This window comes from Phaethon aethereus, assembly GCF_964289735.1.
Source record: "Phaethon aethereus genome assembly, chromosome: 18".
In the NCBI taxonomy this organism is placed as follows: domain Eukaryota; kingdom Metazoa; phylum Chordata; class Aves; order Phaethontiformes; family Phaethontidae; genus Phaethon; species Phaethon aethereus.
Window position 1 is genome coordinate 874,253 of NC_138594.1, and position 21,664 is coordinate 895,916.

General features: G+C 43.3%; 1 protein-coding gene across 1 annotated transcript; it reads right to left on the reverse strand.

The window, feature by feature from the left end:
• Window positions 1–973: 973 nt before the first annotated feature.
• On the reverse strand, window positions 974–20,690 carry LOC309411641 (myosin heavy chain, skeletal muscle, adult-like; the record flags this gene model as incomplete). Its single annotated transcript, XM_082008313.1, has 38 exons — window positions 974–1,126; window positions 1,636–1,731; window positions 1,969–2,073; window positions 2,162–2,332; window positions 2,428–2,553; window positions 3,222–3,425; window positions 3,577–3,885; window positions 4,173–4,297; window positions 4,470–4,635; window positions 4,722–4,905; window positions 5,314–5,510; window positions 5,688–5,806; window positions 5,911–6,037; window positions 6,281–6,670; window positions 6,759–6,849; window positions 6,937–7,082; window positions 7,168–7,344; window positions 7,566–7,808; window positions 8,787–9,042; window positions 9,144–9,280; window positions 9,366–9,489; window positions 10,196–10,313; window positions 10,409–10,496; window positions 11,926–11,999; window positions 12,362–12,668; window positions 12,913–13,083; window positions 13,709–13,858; window positions 13,949–14,067; window positions 15,974–16,112; window positions 16,192–16,295; window positions 16,397–16,495; window positions 16,578–16,641; window positions 16,756–16,848; window positions 16,928–17,045; window positions 17,144–17,171; window positions 20,005–20,161; window positions 20,254–20,397; window positions 20,487–20,690. The coding sequence occupies 38 exons, from the start codon at window positions 20,688–20,690 to the stop codon at window positions 974–976; spliced, it is 5,823 nt and encodes a 1,940-aa protein (XP_081864439.1).
• Window positions 20,691–21,664: the final 974 nt, after the last annotated feature.

Sequence of the window (21,664 nt, forward strand, 5' to 3'; positions counted from 1 at the left end):
AATACTTATCCATATTCAAATCCAATCTCTGGTAAGTGTAGCAGACTTTCCTGATTTACTATTACCTACTATTACCCCAATAGAAACTGTTATCATTCTTCAAAGTTACTTTTACTTAAACTTGTTCTTTTTATGTATGACATTACTTCTTTACATTCTATCGTATCTATAATAAAAAAAAGAAAACATTTCATCACCTTTGTCAGTCTTAATATACGCTCAATTATCTTTCAATTGTCTATAACATACTCATCTTTACCTGTGCCAAGGAGTCTGCAGCCTTAGCTATTCTTTCTTCCATAGTCTTTTAATGGTGGAATCCTATCACTCTCCCCATCTGTGAAATGGCTATCATTTTGTGCTACGTATGAAATAAAATAGTTTCAGAGAAAGAGAGTGAGGATATCCCTTCATGCCACTATCTCACCACATTGGTTTGACTCCTTGTCAATGCTTGGAGTGAACTTCAGTCTGTTGAATCAGAGTAAAAATTTCAGCTTCTCATCTCCTTAAGCCTAACCAAATAAACAACATTTCTCAATTAACAAAAATAATATACAACTTAAAAAAAAAAGTTACAGGAATCTCTTTTCCTTTTCTTTTATATTTTGCTAAGAATTCATCAAAATAACTTGAACAAATGTATTCTTAGTCTATCAAAGAAATGCATACTTCTCATTGCAAGATGAATAGACAATACATATAATTGTTATAATTCCTCATGCATTTTTAAAAATGCAAATGTAAAAATTTTTTGCTGTTTAATATACTTTAAAATGTGAACATGAACTGTGTACCTGTACTCCAAAAATAATGATTGCCAGAATAAATAAATAAAGCATGCTAATCACTGTTCATATGCAAAGGTCTCTACTGTCTTTATTACATAGATATAAATTACAATTACAGAAGAAAGCAACACATAGATTTACATTTTATGCATGTCTCAGGTCACTTTTTAGCCTTGGGATCCTCATTCCTCCTCTTCTATCTTTTTGTGAAACTCCCGGCTCTTTGCTCGGAGCTTGTTGACCTGTGACTCCGCAATGTCAGCCCGCTCCTCGGCTTCCTCCAGCTCGTGCTGGATCTTGCGGAATTTGGAGAGGTTGACATTGGACAACTCCTCCTGTGTGGGGAGAGGGATTTGTGAATACAACAGGCAGCATGTGGACATTTAATATCTGAAAACTGGGCAAACAAAAATTTAAATGTCACAGCTGGGCAAGCAGGGCAGGTGCAAAACCAAGATAAGTAACTGCTCAGAGTGTTAAATGTGCCAAAAGAGAAAAGAACATCAGAGTGTCAAAAACGCCATGGCCACATTACACATAGCACAGTCTAGGCAGAGTTCATGGAAGAGTCCTGAATAGACAGACTACCAGCTGCTTCTGACACCCAGGATAGAGTAGGGAGGAAGAAATAGAGGCAGGAAGTGAGGCTTGGAGCAAAACAAATAGAGATAGGGAAACATACTTCCTCCCCAAACCAGAAATTTTTACTTTTACATTCCCCATTGTCTTGTAGCAGCAAGTGCATCAAAACAGTCAGTTTCAAAAAGTTGGAAAGAAGAAAACACCAAAACAGAATTCCACCTCCATCAGAAGGAAGTCTGGTCTTGGTTGGTGTGGTACTTACAGCCTCCTCAGCTTGCCTCTTGTAGGACTTCACTTTCATTTGCAGCTTGTCCACTAGATCCTGGAGCCTGAGAACATTCTTCCGGTCTTCCTCAGACTACAGAGATGGCAAGTAATAAAAACCCTCGTTTGCTTCTTTCTCTAAAGTTCATGAATGTGAAACAGAGGGAGCAACATTTCTTAAGGAACATTGCTGTCCAGAGGACAGAGGTCATAATCCTGTTAACTGTCACTGACTGAGGTATAGAAAGAAGTCCCTCTGGAAGGTAATGTGCCAACATTTTGATTTCCTGGAAGAAAGAGTGTGTCAGCCCAAGGAGGCCTCCTGCCTTACCTGGTAGGTCAGCTCCTTCACCCTCCTCTCGTACTTGCGCACACCCTTCACGGCTTCAGCGCTGCGCTTCTGCTCAGCATCAACCTCCCCCTCCAACTCCCGCACCTGCAATGAGAAGCCCATCTTTGGAGCTTCCCCGGTACCTCTGCAAGGGACGTGCTCACTCACATGCACAAATACCAGCCCTACGCACTCTGGCCTCCAGCTTCTGGATTTGCTTCTTGCCTCCCTTCAGAGCCAACTGTTCGGCTTCATCCAGACGGTGCTGCAGGTCCTTCACCGTCTGGTCCAGGTTCTTCTTCATCCTCTCCAGGTGGGCGCTGGTGTCCTGCTCCTTCTTCAGCTCTTCTGCCATCATGGCTGCCTGGAGAGAGCAAGGGGCCAAAGCCATTTTGGGGCTGGAGGCAGTTTGGGGGAGAATACATCCACCATCAGCAGCGAAAGGAGCCCCTGACTCACATCTGTGATGGCCTTCTTGGCCTTCTCTTCAGCATTGCGGGCTTCCTGGATCGTATCCTCCATCTCACTCTGAATTTGGGCAATGTCTGTTTCCAGCTTCTTCTTGGTGTTGATCAAGCTGGTATTCTGTTGAGCAGCATCAACATCACAGTTATGTTGCTTGCAATGTAATGTCAAGGCCATTGCATATATGTTTTTTAATATATAATGTGCCATCAGGTCAAATGGGATTCTGTTCTAAAGGAGTTGCTGTGGTAACTGCTAGTTTCTCAGCTCTGATATGCTTCAGTATTTCAAGAACACCCTCTGTAAAGTCTTTCCTCACAGTTTCTCAGTCAACAGAGAGGAATTTAGAATTATGAAAAAAAAAGACATAATCTTCCCTTACCATTTTCAGCCTAGTGGCAGTAAAAATGTTAAAGGGTACTATAGAATACGTAAAATTACATTGTTAAATTATGTTAATGACAGTGTTAGTGTATTCATATTTTGTTAATGATCAACGTAAGTTTGACTTTACAGTCTCAAATGTAAATGTGAAAGCTCTTGAACTCACTTAAGTTGTAGAGTAAGAACCTCACATTTCGCCCTGAGTTTATTACTGTTCAGATATATGCAGTGTAGTCTAGAGAAAGTCACAATATATATCTGCAGCTGAAACGTCACTTTTAGCGTTTTTTATCCACACTGAAAATTACAATGCATTTTACAAAATACTGTTAGAGATCAGCCAGTCAGTATTTATTTTATATGAATGGAGCAAAAGTATAAATACTAAACATATTTACACTGACCTGGGTATGGAGGAGCTGCACACGTTCAGTGGCATCCAGAAGCTCCTGCTCAGCCACTTTCCTCGAACGCTCCGTCTGCTCCAGGGCTGCCCGTAGCTCCTCGATTTCAGCCTGCAGCAGGTTTGCTCTGCGCTCCACCATGGCCACCTGCTCCTTCAGGTCCTCCTGTGTCCTGAGAGCATCGTCCAAGTGTATCTGGGTATCCTGGTAAGAGAGACAAGACAGATTGTGAGGTGTACTTTTCCTATTTTCCTATTTCTTATTTGCACAACAGTATAGAACTAATATAGTTGTAGCACAGGAAAATTTTTAGCTGTGGCAAAAACCAGTCAGCACACATGTAGTTGTGCCATACCTTAAGCACTGCCTGTGTGTTTCTCAGGTTCTTTTGTGCCTCTGCCGCCACGCGGTTGGCATGGCTCAGCTGGATCTCCATTTCATTCAGGTCTCCCTCCATCTTCTTCTTCAGCCGCAGGGCTTCATTCCTGCTCCTGATCTCAGCATCCAGCGTGCTCTGCATGGACTCCACAATTCTGAGGTGGTTTCTCTTCAGCTGGTCGATCTCCTCATCTTTCTCTGCTATCTTCCTGTCAATCTCAGACTTCACCTGGTTGAGCTCAAGCTGGAGGCGCAGGATCTTTCCCTCTTCGTGTTCCAGGGAGGCCTGAAAAAAAGATAAGAATCAGTTAATTGTATAAATAACAATGTCAGTAACCTTACATGAAAGTTATTATTCTTTTGAAGAATTATGTACAGCATGAGGTCTGAGACTGCAGGAAAAAAAAAAGGAGGATTCTTGTGTACCCAAAGATTTAATGGTGTCCAAAATCCTCTGCTTCCTGTTCCTGCAGTTTATCTTCAATGCATAGAATTTCATAAATGTATCTGAGGTTGCTAAACTGTTGCAAAACTAAATGACGTAAGTAAAGAATTAAGAACAGAAGACTGTACCTCAGCTTCCTCCAGAGCAGCCTGGATTTCGGATTTCTCCTGCTCAATCTGCTTCTTGACTTTCTCCAGCTCATGAATGGCCTTTCCTCCCTCGGCAATCTGCTCCGTGAGGTCGGAAATCTCCTCTGTGGGAACAAAGGGCAATGGCATGGTCAGGCACAGAGCAGAACGGGAAGGGCTCTGCCGCACCAGGTTGACGAGCATCTTTGCCGACCTGCAGGCACAGACCCATGTGGAGCGGTACGTAGTGGTGGATAGAGAGAAAGCCCAGCCAGGAGCAGAGGGCCAGGCACTTACGCTGCAGGTTCTTGTTCTCGCGCTTCAGCGTTTCCAGGTGGTCCAGGGACTCCTCATAGGCGTTCTTCATCTTAAACAGCTCCGTGCTGAGAGAGCGAGACTCCTTCTGGGACGCTTCCAGCTCAGCCTGCGTTTCCTCGTACTTCTGCTTCCACTCTGCCAGGATCTGAAGACAAACAGGACCTCAGCATGCATGTGGCAAGCAGGAGGGCACGCTCTGCCCAGGAACCCCAGGGCTGCAGCCCAAAAGACCTTGTCAAAGTTCTTCTGCTTCTTATCCAGAGCTGCGCAGGCAGCATTAGCTCGCTCTACGTCAATCATCAGGTCCTCCACCTCATTCTGCAGCCTCTGCTTTGTCTTTTCCAGGGAAGCACATTTGGCATTGACGGCTTCAACATGTTCCTCTGCATCCTGCAGCCGCTGTGCCAGCTTCTTCCTGGAAGGTGGTAAGCACAGGTCCGGGTGAGGAAGAAAATGGGATCCTGTGGTGTACAATGAGTATGTTTTTCACAAGAGCACACTTAGCCACTTGGTAGTGTGTGATCCCATTTAGGACCTCTCTCAGCCAGGCACTCTATTTCTGTGTCTGAATCCAGGGCTACAGAAAATCACACACTGCTATTCACTGCACTATTCACACTAGCATCTCTCTGTTGTTCTGTGTTTGAAGAGCTTTGCTGCTTCTGTTTTTCCACAATGCATACCTGCTCTCAGTTACATTTTCTCTCTTCCTGGCACCCCACACCAAAGCAGAACATTGACTTCTTCCTGACAATATCACAGTGGTCTCCTCACATTTCTATTCTTAGTTTCTGCCAGCCTTCCCCACATGCCCTCCACATACTTGGCCTCCTCCAGCTCCTCCGTGCGCTGAATAGCGTCCGTCTCATATTTGGTTCTCCACTGAGCCACTTCGCTGTTGGCCTTGGACAGGGCACGCTGCAGCTCCCCCTTGGCTTCCTGCTCCTCCTCGTATTGTTCCCGGAGCAAGTCACAGTCGTGGCGAGCAGACTGCAAGGCGTGGGCCAGGGCGTTCTTGGCCTAGGTAGAGAGTGGGATTGGCACAAGGAATGGTAAGCCTGGAGGACAAAAGCCACTAACTGCACTCCCCACAGAAATTAAAATCTTCTCCCAGTATGGCTTGTGCTAAGCAGACCCTGTCCCCGCTAGGCAGTGTGAAGAGTGTTTTCAACAGCCAGCTGTAGGAAAAGTCATCACCTTTATCTCTTCCTCTAAGTGCCTCTTGAGTTCCTCAATCTGTTGGGTGAAAGCCTGCTTGCCTCTTGACAGCTGAGAAATCAGAGCATCTTTCTCCTCCACCTGGCGTGAATATTCACCTAGGAAAGCACACGGAGAGGAAACATTTTCATTGTCATTTGTGACCCAAAGAAACTGTTTTAGGATGCTCTCCCGTTCCACAGCACAGCGGAGGCTCTCTCACCTGATTCTGTCTGCAGACGAGCTCTTTGAGCACTGAGGTCATTGATCATGCGCTGGTGCTCTTCTTCCTTTGTCTTAATCTCACTCAGCTGGTCTTCCAGCGTGCGGCACATCTTCTCCAGATTTGCCTGTGGAGGTCACAGAGAATGACAGAAGAGAAGTATCGGGACTCCTCCTCATTCGGAACAGCAGGATTCTCACCAGAAAAATGTGAACAGACGTGCAAGCCATAAGCTGCTCATTGGCATGAGAAGGTTAGAAATACAGTTCCGTACAGAGACAGAGAGTTCTACTGGAACATGACCATATTCTAAAAAGATATGTTTCAACGTTATTTATTTTCAAGTTGTTGTCTGTATATTTTTCAATACCTTGGCTTTGGAGACAGACTCCATGTTACTGGCCATGTCGTCAATCTCCATCTTCAGCTCACTCTTCTCCTTCTCCAGCTTCTGCTTCACTCGCTGCAGGTTGTCGATCTGCTCCCCAAGCTCAGCTGTGCTGTCCGCATGCTTCTTCCGCAGGGCGGCAGCCGTGGCTTCGTGCTGCAGCGTGGCCTCTTCGAGGTCGCGGCGCATCTTCTGAAATTCTGCCTCACGCTTCTTGTTCATCTCAATCTGAGCCGCGGTAGCCCCTCCGGCTTCCTCCAGGCGCTCGCTGATCTCCTCTAGCTCCCTCGAGAGGTCGGCCCGATGCTTCTCTGCTTTTGCCCGAGAGGTTCGCTCTGCCTCAATTTCCTCCTCCAGCTCCTCAATACGAGCCTGGGGAACATCAGGGACCCTTCACACCCATGCCCTCCTCCTACCTGACCTGTGTCTGGGTGAAAGAGGGGAAGGAACAGAGGCTTGCCTGCAGCTCCTTGATCTTCTTCTGTAATTGCATGCCCAGGGCTTGCTCATCCTCGATTTTGCTCTGGATCTGGCTGATTTCAAAGTCTTTCCTTTGGGCAAAGCAAAGCACGTTAGAGCTCAAAGGAAAAAGACAAGTGCACCAGCCCAGCACTCCGGTGCCCCACGGCCACGCTTACTTCTTCAGTTTCTCATCCAGCTGCTGCTTATCATTTTCCAAATCCATTATGCTGTCGTGGGCCAGCTTCAGGTCTCCTTCGAGTTTCCTCTTGGCTCGCTCAAGGTCCATGCGCAGCTTCTTCTCTTGCTCCAGGGACCCTTCCAGCTAAAAAGAGCAAGACCATCAGTGTTCTACCAGCCGGGTCTAACTCCATTCCTGCCCTGTTCTTGTTGTATGCCCGTGTGCTTACATCGTCTACTTGCTGTTCCAGCTTGGTCTTAGCTTTGGTCAGCGTATTGACTTTGTCCTCTTCTGCCTGCAGGTCGTCCAGGGTCTGCTGATGGGCCTCCTGGAGGGCTTTCTTCTCTTTTGTCAGCTTGGCAATGGTCTCGTCCAGGACTGCCATCTCCTCTGTGAGGTTTTTCACCTACAAATACAAGCCAGTGTCAAAATTTGGTAGAAAACATGTTCACTGGTCCAGTGGTTTTTTCACTTCCCAGTGTTTTGCCAGGTGTTTCATTTACCATTTGGAAGCTCAGACAAGGCCCAGCTCAAAATTTTCTAAAGCCAACATATCTTACGGTGGCCGGCTCTTACTCTGAGAGTCAGTGATGTCTTGGCCCTTTATGTGACTCCCCATGTACGTACCTTGTTTTCGGTGGCATGTTTTTCCTTCTCAACCTTGGCTAGTGTTAATTCAAGATCGTCAATATCTTTCTTCAGCTCTGAACATTCATCCTCCAGTTTTCTCTTCTTGGCTGTCAGCTCGGCATTAATTTCCTCCTCATCCTCGGCCCTTTCAGTCACCTCCTTAATCTTGGCTTCCAGCTGGATTTTGGTTTTGATGAGCTGGTCACATCTTTCCTCAGCATCAGCTAAAGCATCAGCTTCCTGGTGAGAAAATACAGAGAAGTTAATTTAATGCTGAAGGAACATGTATATATCAGTAAGACCTTGGGGATTACTTTTTGGGAAAGGTTACTGTGCAATCACATTACAAATTTAGAATAAGGCTTTTGTTGGTGGTTTTTTTTTTTTTTTCTGGCCTTTTTCATCATCAGATACTGTGTCTAGCTCCATTACGATTCACCTTGTTCCTTTCAGGTACGTCAGCGGGTTACTTGGATTTAATCGATGTTTTCCTTTTCTACTTTAGAAAGGGATTGTATTATATAATGTACTCTATTCAAATTTTTCTGGAAGCCTTAAGAAATGTAAATAATTCCACAACTGAGAAAGTATTGGAAAGTCCCATTAGTAGATTTATACCCAGCCAATGCAGTCAGTGGACACTTGAAAAAGATTAATCTTTCCCTGAAATGGACACTTCAACTCAAGTGTATTGCCTAAATGTTGTCTGTTTTCTGAGAGGCCAAATGGCATTGGAGACAAACATACAAAGCTGGCACTTGTGTTGTAGGATGTAATGGGCATCAGCATCTTCTGGGAGTGGTAACTACAGGAGCTCAGGTGAGATATACCATCAGAAATGGCACTAGGCTCTTCATTTCAGCAACTAAATTCAGTTGTGGCATAATAGTTGATCAATGGAATCACTGTCCCCACTCCACTAAATACACTATAGTGACTATAATGAGGCTTTATATCATGGACTCACATGGAGACATGTGCCTGTAGGCACTAAGACTAAAAAGTAATTCTTTAGCATGAAGTCCACTTTGTAACAGTGAGACTGAGTGGGGAAAGAATGTGGCCTGAGTTTTACCTTTAAGGTAAAATTACAGGTATTCTGCTTAAAATATTTTGTCAGGTAGCTTTGTGTGCAATTTGAGAGTTCTGTATAGTAAAAGAAGAATTAGATCTTATGTACTCATCTACCCTATAAAAAGATAAAATAATGTTACTCACAGCCTGCACTTGGAGCTGCAGGTCGTTTTTCTCCTGCACCAGTTTCACCATTTTCTCCTCCAGCTCCTTCCTCTTTGCCTCAGACTTTGCAAGCTCTTCCTTGGTTTTCTCAAATTCTTCCTTCATGTTGGCCATCTCCTTCTCAGATTCTGCACTCTTCAGCAAGGGCTTGATCTTGAAGAACAGCTTCATCCAGGACCAGTGCTTCACGTTCATGAATGCACGAATATTGTACTGGATGCAGAAGATGGACTCCCTGAAGCATAATTAAAACGTACATTGAATATTTTCAGTATGACAAGTGCCAACACTTTCCCCCAAGTACAGTGGCTGTAACAGAAGGTGAGGAACGTCTACCTCCTCTCCACCATCCTCTGGTACTCCACTCTCATCAGGAAGCCCCTGCACCTGGCCTGTGTGCGAGTGATGAGCTGTGCCAGCTTCTCATCCCTCATCTCCTCCAGAAGTCCCAGCAGCCCAGCTTTGAAGAACACCTTGAGAAAGGGAACGTTGCCACACATCACTGTCAGGTAGAGCAAAGCACAGGCACACAGTGAGTGAGTCAAGGAGGGCTCGTACCTTGGTGTGACCAAATTTGTACTGGGTGTGGTCCACATCGATTGACCCAAGGAGCTTCTCAGAAGCCTTCTTGCTATCAATGAACTGTCCCTCTGGGATAGCACTGGCATTAAGCACCTTGTATCTGCGGAATGAGAGGAAATGTGAATGAATACAATCTCAAGTCATAAGGCTACACTGTTTATTGAAATTAACAGCAGTCTTTGCAGCAGAATGAGGCTGGGGAAGTTGGATTTTCATCCCTTGTTTACAGATACAGTCATAATGACGTCCTAATCTGATAACAACATTAAGGTAACCTTTACTGTCTTTAGGTGATCAGTCATAGATGACAAGAGGACACTGATCTCCAGCCATTTCAGTCCAATGCCTTTTTCACTTAAACTATGCTGTAGAAAATTGCTAGAGAGGAACGTTGCCACTATGTGTATAGGAAGAAAGCATCTTTGCCTGAAACTTGCAGCTGATACAGTGGCCAAAGCACTCTATCTGAGTTTGTAATTTTTGACTGAGGACGTGTTGTAGTCACATCCCAACTTGCATTTTTTAATCTTGTAATCTCTGGCTTGTGTAGCTCTATTGTGTTTCCATATTCAGAGACACTGGCAAAGTTCAGCTGTTCGAGGACACCTGACATATCTCTTAATTTCTCAACAATTTCTCATTTTTTACCCATACATGTTGCCTTTGGTTATGCATTCCAGCATTTTATCCTTCTGCCAGTTACAATCAGATAGAATTGGCATTAAAAATTAACCGCAAATGTTAAAATAGTTAAGGTGTACAACTTATGCAGTACAGACAGCATGGAGAGCAGAAAGGAGACTGACCTCTGTTTGAAATCTGCATACAGGATTCTGCTGGGGAAACCTTTCCTGCAAATTCTGATCCCTTCCAGCACGCCGTTACAGCGCAGCTGGTGTAGCACCAGTTCATGCTCCATGGCACCTAAGCGAAGGTGGCAATTATTTGATATTTCATGATAAAACATAGAGACTAATGGATGCATCACACTATAATTTCTCACTACTTGAGGTTCTTACCGGGTGTTTTTGTTTCATTGGGGATGATACAGCGCACAAAATGGGGGTGAGTACTCCGTAGATTGGTCATCAGCTTGTTTAGGTTTTCCTGTGGGTTCACGGGCAAAGTTTTTCATTAACAAATGGTACCTCTACAGTTATACTGTCAGACGTGAGAAAATTGTTGGAAAGCAATAATAGATTTATTATTCCCACCTATAGCCATCTTAATTTTTTAATTAAGCATGTGAAAAAGTCACAAAACTGTGTAATGTGTTTTCATGAGACTGAGGGATACATCCACTCAGACATGGCACCTATGGAGAATGGTGACCAGAAGTTTGTGACAAAGGATGTAATTCTGAGTGAAAGATATCTCACTCTATGGAAGACACTGACTATTGATGGGAACAGAGATAAAACCAAAAATAGGACAAAAGGGAAGAGGTGCAAAGACCAAATTTGCAGAGAAGGCTGGGAAAAGGTAGCTGGATTTTCATCCCTTGTTTAGAGATACAGTCATAATGAAGTCTTAATGTGACAGCAAATTAAGGAAAACTTTACTGTCTTTAGGTTATCAGTCATAGATGAAAAGAGGACACTGATCTCCAGCTGTTTCAGTTCGATACCTTTTTCACTTAAACTACGCTGTATAAAATTCTTAGAGTGCTACTCTAGCACTCTACACCTAATTGCATTAGGTGCTACTTGTGAAGATATATTTGACAAATGTTGAGCAGGGAAAGACAAGAAAACTCCCTGTTTGGTGAGAATACGGTCACAAGTCATAGAGAAAAGGCAGGTCCTTTGGCACCTCTGTCTAGAAGTGGTTTTAAAAACAAACCATGAACTATCTCTGATTTCATCAATCACCTTTACTAGCTAGGTCCTAACACTTCTCAGTATAGCCCTGGTTTGGAGCAGAGGCAAAGCTGCTCATACCTCTTTCACAGTGTGAAAAACTGTTCAGGATGCCAGACAGCAGCTAGCTGCCACAGGTGCTGAAACAAGAGTGTTTTCATCTGCCTTAAGCTCTGTCCATTAGTGGAAAGGTAACTGGCTTTGGCATTTCTCTATTGCCTTGTCTTCATATGTACAATCATGTGCAAACAATTATGTGTTAGGTATTATGTGTTATGTATGATCATGTGCAAATGCACATGCATTTGTATGTGCCAATCCAGACTTGAGATTCCCTGAGGCAGGTTGCCAGATCCACCATGGTCCTCCCAAGGCAGAGGGAGAGAGGGAAAAGCTTGATCCTACCAACTGGTGTACTCATGAGTAAATGAAACTGTAGCCTGACCTAAGTATTTTTCCAAACCTTTGAAGAAAGGCTAGATCAAGATGTATCTTCCTCAGATGGCCTCAGCTGACTTGCAGTCAGCTCTTTTATGAATAACTGAAGAGATGTTCTTGATGCAGTAAAATGCTAATAGGTGCATTAAAATGGCCTTGTTGGAAACAGTGTGAGGTTTAACAATCTTCAACTGAAAAAAAAAAGAGGAAAAAATAGAGAGAATGACTTCTGTACTTACCCTGAAAAGGGCTGATACAGTCTGGAAAGAAGAACCCTTCTTCTTGCCTCCCTTCTTGCCACCACCACCACTCTCTGCAAGAACACCAAAAAAAAGATTGTTTTACAACTTTTATTTGTAAAATTTTTCTCTATGAGACTGCAAGAAGCTTGTTCATATGTGTCTGTCATGCTAAGAAAGGAACCTAGGATGCAGTGGGAAACAGAGTCAACACTCAATCTGAAGGGACACAAGGAACAAAGGTGTGTGATAATCCAAGGGATTATCATGGCAGAGTAGAAGGCCTAAAACACATTTGATCTTTTCCTTTATTAATAAATTCAAGCCATGGGAGACTCTGCACAACAGGCAGTTTCTTTAGAACACTCTAATTGATATTTATGGATCTAGTAGAATAATGAGATACAAATGAAAATATTAATTTCACAGAACTTACCCGCCTCTCCTCCAACAGAGGCAAAGAGTAAGGCCAGTGTCTTCAGGGATGATTTCTGGTACAGCCCCACAACAGTCTCATTCAGGGGGTCTTTGTTCTTGTCAAGCCAGCCAGAGATATTGTAGTCCACCGTGCCAGCATAGTGCACTAGGGAGAAGTGGGCCTCAGCCTTGCCTTTGCCAGGCTTGGGCTTCTGGAAGTTGCTGGACTTGCCCAGATGCTGGTCATAGAGCTTGTTCTTGAAAGAGGTGTCAGTTGCCTTGGGGAACATGCACTCCTCTTCCAGGATGGAGAAGATCCCCATGGGCTGGAAGAAGCAGAAGGAGGTAGTCAAAGGTGAAAAGGCAGAAAGAATCACAGATAATGAAATAGCTTCCTGAGTGGGACAATATTAACACTCTTGGGGATTGTTCTGCTCAGCAGAGCAATTGTAAAATAATCTAAACTTATGTATTTACAATATCTCATTTACCCTTTCAAGCTACATTTATAAATATATAAAAATTAATGCATTTCTGAAAATATTTTGACATTATGAAGTACACAAATACCTTCTCAATAAGCTCAATGCAGGCAGCCAGGTCCATCCCAAAGTCAATGAACTCCCATTCAATTCCTTCCTTCTTGTACTCCTCCTGCTCCAGCACAAACATGTGGTGGTTGAAGAACTGTTGCAGTTTCTCATTGGTGAAGTTGATGCACAGCTGCTCCAGGCTGTTGAACTGCATGGTTACAAATATAGATTACTATTAGTATAAATTTAGAAAGCTAGGGATAAAGAACTGTGCTGGCTTTTTGTACCAAGTTACAGGAGGATCTTTGAGTGTTCTGTCTTTGCTCAGCTAGGAATTTGGAAGTTGTGTCAGTCTGTCTCTTTCATCAAGCTGAACTGTATTCCATACGTTTATGACCCCTAGAAGCTTAGGCCAGTCTAATATTTCAGACTTGTCAATTTTGGTTTCTACTCAACTGGTCCAATTCAGTTACAGGAGAGTCCACCGTGCAACAGTTTATGCAACATTTCCAAATGTTGATTTCAAAGCATGTCCCAAGCCTTCTGAGCACAAATTGTGTCTATGGAACTGGTGTATCTGCATTAGGTACCCAATGCCATCCTTAGTCTACTGTTTGGTATCAGTCAAATAACTACATTTATGGATTTCCATTGGTATATGTGCAACACAAAAATCTATTTGCAATTAAAAACCTATGAGAATCATGATGTCTTAGATGCAGTCTGAAAGGATCAAACCATTTCTGAAAAAAAAAAGACATCATTCCTTCTTAAACGCTTCGGCACACTATAGATTTACTTCTAAAAGTGTGGTAATAAAACACTGTTCTTACATCAAAGATCTCAAAGCCAGCAATGTCCAGGACACCAATGAAGTACTGTCTCGGTTGCTTGGTATCCAGCTGTTGGTTGATGCGAATAACCATCCACAAGAACATCTTCTCAAACACAGCCTTTGCCAAGGCACCTACTGAATTGTATACCTAAAATAAAAACCAGAAGGTTTGTAGTTTTCATGCAGAGCAAAAGAGGATGTCCAGAGGACGTGTCAATAAAACAGGGATTTTTGTTACCTGTTGCACTGTTTGACCCTTGGTCACATATTCATTCCCAACCTTGACTCGAGGGTAGCAGAGGGCCTTGAGCAGGTCAGCTGAGTTCAGACCCATCAGGTAGGCAGCCTTGTCAGCAACTAAAGACCAAAAAAATCAGTTGTTCAGGTACCAGCAGATATAAGCGTTCCTTTAAAACAAGTATTAAAAGGCATTTCTAGTAAAGACATAAAGACTAGTTAAGATAAAAAAGTAATGTATTTGTACTTCATCGTAAGCAACATTCCCCAGGAATTATGGAGCATTTATGTTGGCTATTTTTTTATTACCTATTTTTAGGTTATTTTGAATTTTGAATCAAACCTCAGTTTAGAGACATTTTGGCAGTCAGACTTCTCAATAATAAATGCTGAAAAAAGAAGAAGGAAAGATAAGCCTGGAATGATGATCACGTTGAAGACAATCACAGACTATCTCAGAAGCAAGTACAGTGAAATTTGTTTCAGCGACTTTAAAGACTAATACTCAAGAAAGCACAACCCATAAGTGTCAATTATGTGTTTACGAATCTACAGATAAACATAGGAGATGAAGTGCTATTTTTAGAAGTGCATCCTCAAACAAAAAGTTTGGCATTTTACCTTCTGCTGTTGCTTTTACTATTGAATTCAAATTCTGACAGAAGGCACAGTATGTAAAATTATTTGTTCAAGAATGTTTATATAATTAATATGAAACCATAATAAAAAAGTATAGCAGATTGCTTCCTGAATATTGGACATGATCTAACAGTCTGAAATTGTGTCAAGAGATATTTAGGCTAGAAAGTGAGGAAAAATTTCCAATGAGTAAGGATAATGAAGTACTAGAATAGAAGGCATGTTTTCCACATTCTTTTCAAAAGCAGATAAAGAAAGAAAGATTGTACAGTAAATGCAGTCCACAGGAGGTGGAGAAGATGAACTGCCACACTCTTCTCACAGCTTTATGAGCAAGTAAAACTACCAAATAAAAGATGACTTTGCCACACTGAGACATTTGTTCACAGGTTCAAAGTAATACTCAGAAGAGGATTAAAGTGTCCAGGCAACAGAACTGATTTCAATGGAATAAGTGTTAGGTACACTGCTCCAAATGCTTCCAAGATTTGGTCAGCAAAATACCATCACTTAAGTAAAGCTACAGATATCATTTTTAGCCTATTCATTGCTATTGTATTCCTTGCAGTCATTTTTACTTATGTCTTAACTTTCCTAAAAAAAAAACAACCCCCCCTCCAAAAAAACAACTAAAGAAAAAATCCACTTCATAGTACATGTTTATGACATATGCAAATAACTCTGTTTTCCTGAAAATACTTCCATGAACTTTTAAAGAAATGTACCTTTGAATAATTCTAGGCAAAGCAAATGCGATGGACATATGTTAGGTGTCTATTTTTCAAACAGAAGTCCTGGAGACGTGCTGAGACTCTACAGAAAATGTAGACCATATGAGCCACAGCTGCAGTGTTAACGGGTGTTCTTTTTGACCCCCCATGTACAATGAAGTAGCACAATGCTCTCAGTTGCCTCCAGAATATGGGCTTTGAAAGAGCAGCTTCAGGATCCTGGCTTCTTGTCACCTGGACACCATACCATTAGGAGATGACTACAGCTGATGGGAAATGATAGTAGCTGCCTGGGTAAATAAACTTAAGTCAGTGAGCAGAGCGGCTCCTGGTTCTGAGCCAGATGTGGGAAGCTGTCATTCCGTATAGCAGCAAAGCTTACTTTTCTTCTCCTACTGTGTCAGCCAATGGAAGCGTGCTTTAAGGGTTCACCGGCCATTATACTTTGCATAGTTCAAAATGATCTGCAGCTTCCACTGAGTTGTGTTCTTCCAGCAAAGTCCTCTGGAAGAACAAAGTCCTCCTCCGCTTATATTCGTCAGTACTAGCATCTGGGGAAATGTGCAGGCGGAGTCAACGATTCTGACCCTGAATTACCGCCTGGATTAGTGGGTGTTCCGGCATACACTGTGCTCTGGTATATATCATGCTGGTACCTTCTGTGCCGTCCGGCTCTGCCTGCTCCTCGCGCTGCTTCTGCTTGAACTTCAGGTTGCCATAGTGCATGACAGCCCCCGTCAGCTTGTAAATGGCCGTCTTCTCATCAGGAGTGAAGCCCAGGATGTCAATGGCACTCTAACAAAAGAATCATTGCAGTAAGTACCATGCCTGGTAAAGGTCCAAGTCTGCCTAAGAAAACTCCTGTGTTACTTACATCTGTGGCCATCAGCTCCTCCTGGTCGTTAATGCTGGGAACTGTGATCTCACCTTGACTCACATATTGATAGTCATACGGGTTGGTGGTGATCAGTAACATCTCTGAAAAGGACAAAACACATACAGATCAAATGTAATCATCACGTAAAGGAATTAAATGTTGTTCATGACCTTTGTCTGGAGAAGTTGCTGATCTTTCCTACCTATTAGCTCTGGCTTCTTGTTGGACATGATCTGATAAAATATGTGGTAGCTTCTTTCTGCCTTGAGCTGGAAAGTGACTCTGGACTTCTCCAGCAGATCTAGCAAGGGCGGTAGGACAGAGTTAACCCAAGAACTGAGGAAGGCTGGAAGGAAAGGGATCAGGCCAGGAGGGCCACTTACATGTTTCAATGTCAGCAGAAGCCAGTTTCCCTGTGGCACCAAAATGGATTCTGATGAATTTACCCTGAAGGAAGCAAAAAAAAAAAAAGGAGATGTCTTTTACCAGTCCTGACTGCAAGAATATTTGAGTCAGTGTGCTGATACAAAGAAAGTAATTTTGTCCCAGGCAACAACTTACAAAGCGTGAGGAGTTGTCGTTCCTCACCGTCTTGGCATTACCAAAAGCCTCCAGCAGTGGGTTGGCACTGATGATTTGATCCTCAAGTGTCCCCTAAAATAGAAATCTTACTGTCGTGATAGAGCTCATAAATAAATCTGACAGTTGCATGTTCCTACCCCTAGGACCTCACCTGCATTTTGCCTGCTGGCTGCTGCTCCTCCTTCTTCTTATCTCCACTGGCTGCAATTGTTGCAAAGTACTGGATGACACGCTTTGTGTTCACAGTCTTTCCTGCACCGGATTCTCCGCTGTCAAAGCAAAGAGAGAAGCAGAGAGCGTGTGGTCAGGCAGGAGGTCCCCTGGTACCCGGCAGTCAGGCAGGGACCTGAGCAGGGAGTGTACATACGTGATCAGGATCGACTGGTTCTCACGATCTGTGAGAGAGGCAGAAACAAAGAGACTTTATAAATGAAGAAGACACAAAGACTGACTATTAATGCCGTAAATGTAAGTTATGACAAGAAAAATTTCTGATTTTTTTCCTTTGTTTACTCCTAATATTTTTTTTTTTTTCAGTTTCAATTCCTTGCAAAGCAATTTGCACCACATTCCTACCTCTAAACACCCACAGCACTCTTGCTTCTAAATTACAGAGAGATGGTTTTGATGGCTGGACTGTTAGATGGATAAGGAATTGGATGGATGGTGGTATCCAAAGAGTTATAGTCAAAGGCTGAGTGTCCAAATGGTTAACAAATGGTGTCCCTCAGGGATTTGTACTGGGACGAACAGTACTGAATACCTCCATTAATGACATACATAATGGGATTGAGCGTACCTCAGCAAATTTGCAGATGACACCAAGCTGAGTGGTGCAGTTGATACACTAGTGGGAAGGGATATCATCCAGAGGGACCTTGACAGTCTTGAGGAGTGGACACATTTGAACATCATGAAGTTTGACAAGGCCAAGTGCGGGTCCTGCACCTGGGTTGGGGCAACCCCCAATATCATTCCAGAGTGAGACATGAAGGGATTGAGAGCAGCCCTGCAAAGAAGGACTTGGGAGTACTGGTTAAATGTCAAATTAGATATGAGCTAGCAATGTGCACTTGCAGACCAGAAAGACAATCAGATCCTGGGCTGCATGAAAAGATATGTGGCCAGCAGGATAAGGTAGGTGATTCAACCCCTCTACTCCACTCTTGTCTCCAGTACAAGAAAGACCTGTAAGAGCATGTCCAGAGAAAGGCCATGAAAATGATCTGAGTTCTAGAACATCTCTCCTTTGAAGAAAGACTGAGACAGTTGGGGTTGTTTAACCTGGAGAAGAGAAGGTTCCAGGGACAACTTACTGCAGCCTTCCAGTAGGTAAAGGGGGCTTAATAAGAAACGCAGAGAAAGACTTTTTACAAGGGCCTGTAGTGACAGGACAAGGGGTGATAGTTTTAAACTGAAAGAGGGTAGATTCAGATTGAACATAAGGAAGAAATTGCTTACGATGAGGGTCGTGAGACACTGGAACAGGTTGGCCAGAGAAGTCATGGATGTCCCATCCCTGGAAGTGATCAAGGTCAGGTTGGACAGAGATAGTGGAAGATGTCCCGCCCAATGCCAGAGTGAAGAACTACATGATTTTTAAAGGTCCCTTCCAGCCCAAACTGTTCTTCAATCTATGATTCTATAATGCTTTTCCATGAATATTGAAAACTCTAGAAGGGCCACATGCTTCTTCTCTACTGCAATCTGTGGTCTTTTTTCTCCTGCATACGGTAATCTTTTTCTGTTTCTGTATTTTCTTTTTGCTACACAGACTGTATTAAGAGCAGTAGAGAAAGGGACAGTAAAGACCCACAAGGAATCCTGAGCATGAGAACTCAATAGCACTGAGAAAGAAAAGAATGAAAAGGTGGAAGCAAAACTATCAGCAATATATAATTCTATTTAATCACTTCATGTCATGGTTTTACCAAGATAAATCTGAACATTTGTGATATTGATGCTTCCTGTAGCCCTTTGATGAATTAGCATTACATCATTAAACAGAATTTTCACATCCCAGATGGAGCTCATACCCTGTTCAATTTCACTATTTCACTACAGATATAATTACAGAATCACAGAATCACAGAATAATTAAGGTTAGAAAAGACCTTTAAGGTCATCATGTCCAACCATCAACCCAATACTACCACTCCCACTAAACCATGTCCTGAAGTGCCACGTCAAGATGTTTTTTGAAAATGTCCAGTGATAGTGAATCTACCACCTTCCTGGGCAGCCTATTCTAATGCTTGACCACTCTCCCAGTAAAGAAATTTTTTCTAATATCCAGTCTAAACCTCCCCTGGTGCAACTAAAGGCCATTTCCTCTAGCCCTATTGCTAGTTCCTTGGGAGAAGAGGCCAACATCCACCTCACCACAACCCCCTTTCAGGTAGTTGTAGAGAGCGATAAGGTCTCCCCTCAGTCTCCACTTCTGCAGACTGAACAACCCCAGTTCCCTCAGCCGCTCCTCATAAGACTTGTGCTCCAGACCCCTCACCAGCTTCATTGCCCTTCTCTGGACATGCTCCAGCAACGCAATGTCCTTCTGGTAGTGAGAGGCCCAACACTGAACACAGGATTCAAGTCGCTGCCTCACCAGTGCTGAGTACAGGGGCACGATCCCTGCCCTACTCCTGCTGGCCACACTAGTGCTGATACAGGCCAGGACGCTGTTGGCCTTCTTGGCCACCTGGGCACACTGCCGGCTCATGTTCAGCCGGCTGTCAACCAGCACCCCCAGGTCCTTTTCCACCAGGCAGCTCTCCAGCCACTCCTCCCCAAGCCTGTAGTGTTGCATGGGGTTATTGTGACCCAAGTGCAGGACCCGGCACTTGGCCTTATTAAACCTCATATAGTTGACCTCGGCCCATCGATCCAGCCTGTCCAGATCCCTCTGCAGAGCCTTCCTACTCTTGAGCAGATCAACACTCCCATCCAACTTGGTGTCATCTGCAAACTTACTGAGGGAGCACTCGATCCCCTCTTTGTATTCCCAGTTGTATTCCTTGCTCCACCTGGTCCATTTGGCTTATTGTTTTTCCTGATACTCTAACTATCTGTGGTAATACAATTCCTTTTTAGAAATCCTGTTTAAATTAGCAGTGGTTAATTGACTAAAATAAAACTTTAATGATGTGTTAAGCATCAGCATTTATCAGGGAAAATTTGTGATTACTTTTAAAATGTGTTTTTGTTAGAATAATTCTGAGAGCCACTCACCAGTCAGCATGAACTGATAGGCGTTGTCAGAGATGGAGAAGATGTGTGGAGGGGCCTCCTGGCGCTTCTTGCCTCGGTAGGCCAACACCACCTCCGGGTTGTACACCGGCAGCCACTTGTAGGGGTTGACAGTGACACAGAAGAGACCCGAGTAGGTCTGCGAGGAAGGGAGACAGCACGTTGGCTTCCACTTAGCCTGGCAGAGCAGTTCCTCCCAGCTGCCCAAAGGAAGATGCTGCTGGTACTTACGTAGATCATCCAGGCTGCATAACGTTCTTTGAGGTTGTACAGCACAGCGGGTTCGTGGAGATGGGTCATCATGGCCATGTCCTCGATTTTATCGTACTTGGGAGGGTTCATGGCGAAGATTTGATCTTCCTTCACTGTCAGGGTCTGTCAGAGGAAAAGTAAGGAACATACACTTCAGCTAAGAGCCCAAAGTGGAAATTAAATGCTGTTTATAAATCTTGCATTTTACCCACCTCTCCACCTTCAGTCTTGACCGTGACTTTTCCTGCTTCTTTGCTCTGGATTGTGCTTTTCACATAGGATTCCTTTGCATGTACTACAAAGACTGATGTCTTGGCATCGAAAGGCTTGTTCTGGGCCTCAATTCTCTCCTTTTCTGACTTTCGGAGGTAAGGAGCTGCCGCCCCAAAGATGGCCATCTCAGAGTCTGACGACATAGCTGCAGTTTACCGAGTGCAGCACAGGATGGGACTGAAGTGGAGAGATATATCACAGTGCTGAGTGAAGGAAGAAATGCCTTCGTACCACACACCTGACTCCCTGTTGTGTTCTGCTCTGTCTGTTCTTACGGTCTCCCTGTCTGTCTTGTCTGCTTTTCACCCTAGATACCTAATTTATTTAGATCCTAAGGAAGATAATAGTCTTTGATTTAGATTATTTTAACTTTCCCTCCTTTGTTCCATGTTAAAATATTCAGTTCTTTATATTTATTAATGTTTCAGAAATATTGGAATTATTGGCAAAAAATTTTTGTATACAAAAGCAACAGAGATACCAAGGGAAGTCATCCGAATTATGAAAGTCCACTTATATCCTTTCTCTCTTGCACTTTTTAGGCCATATAATTTGTATTGACTATAGATACAAAGCAACATAAGAAAAAAGGTGTAGAGAAAGCAGAAGTACAAGTGTGAATTGTCTATGTAAAACTTTTTCCTCAGTTAGAAATCAAAATTTTAGCTTCTCAGTTGTTCTCCCTTTTCCAGTTCAAGCTGATCTTTCAAGATTAACTTGCACTAAAAGAGAAAAATTTCTCAATAAAAACACTCAGAGGGATTTGACAAAATCTTAACTATGTATGTGCTGTTCATTCATCTTCTCTTTCCTGGATTTCTGTTTACAGGCACTCTCCTGTGTACAGTTCTGTGTGGTAAGAGGTGAACTATTTCCCAGCAGGTACCAAACAAATGTGTCCAGCCCAGTTATGAAAGAAAATTTGCTGGTTTAGACAGCACAGCTCAGGCATTAGTATGCACAGATGTAAAGGGAGATGGGAAGTACCAATACAGCTGCATAAAAAAAAACATCTTGGAGAATCTATTCCTATGGAGTAGGTAGAACAGTCTTACCTCTTGTGATACCAGCTGGCTCTCAGGCTGGAAGCTGGTCAATACTGAAAAACAGAAATGAT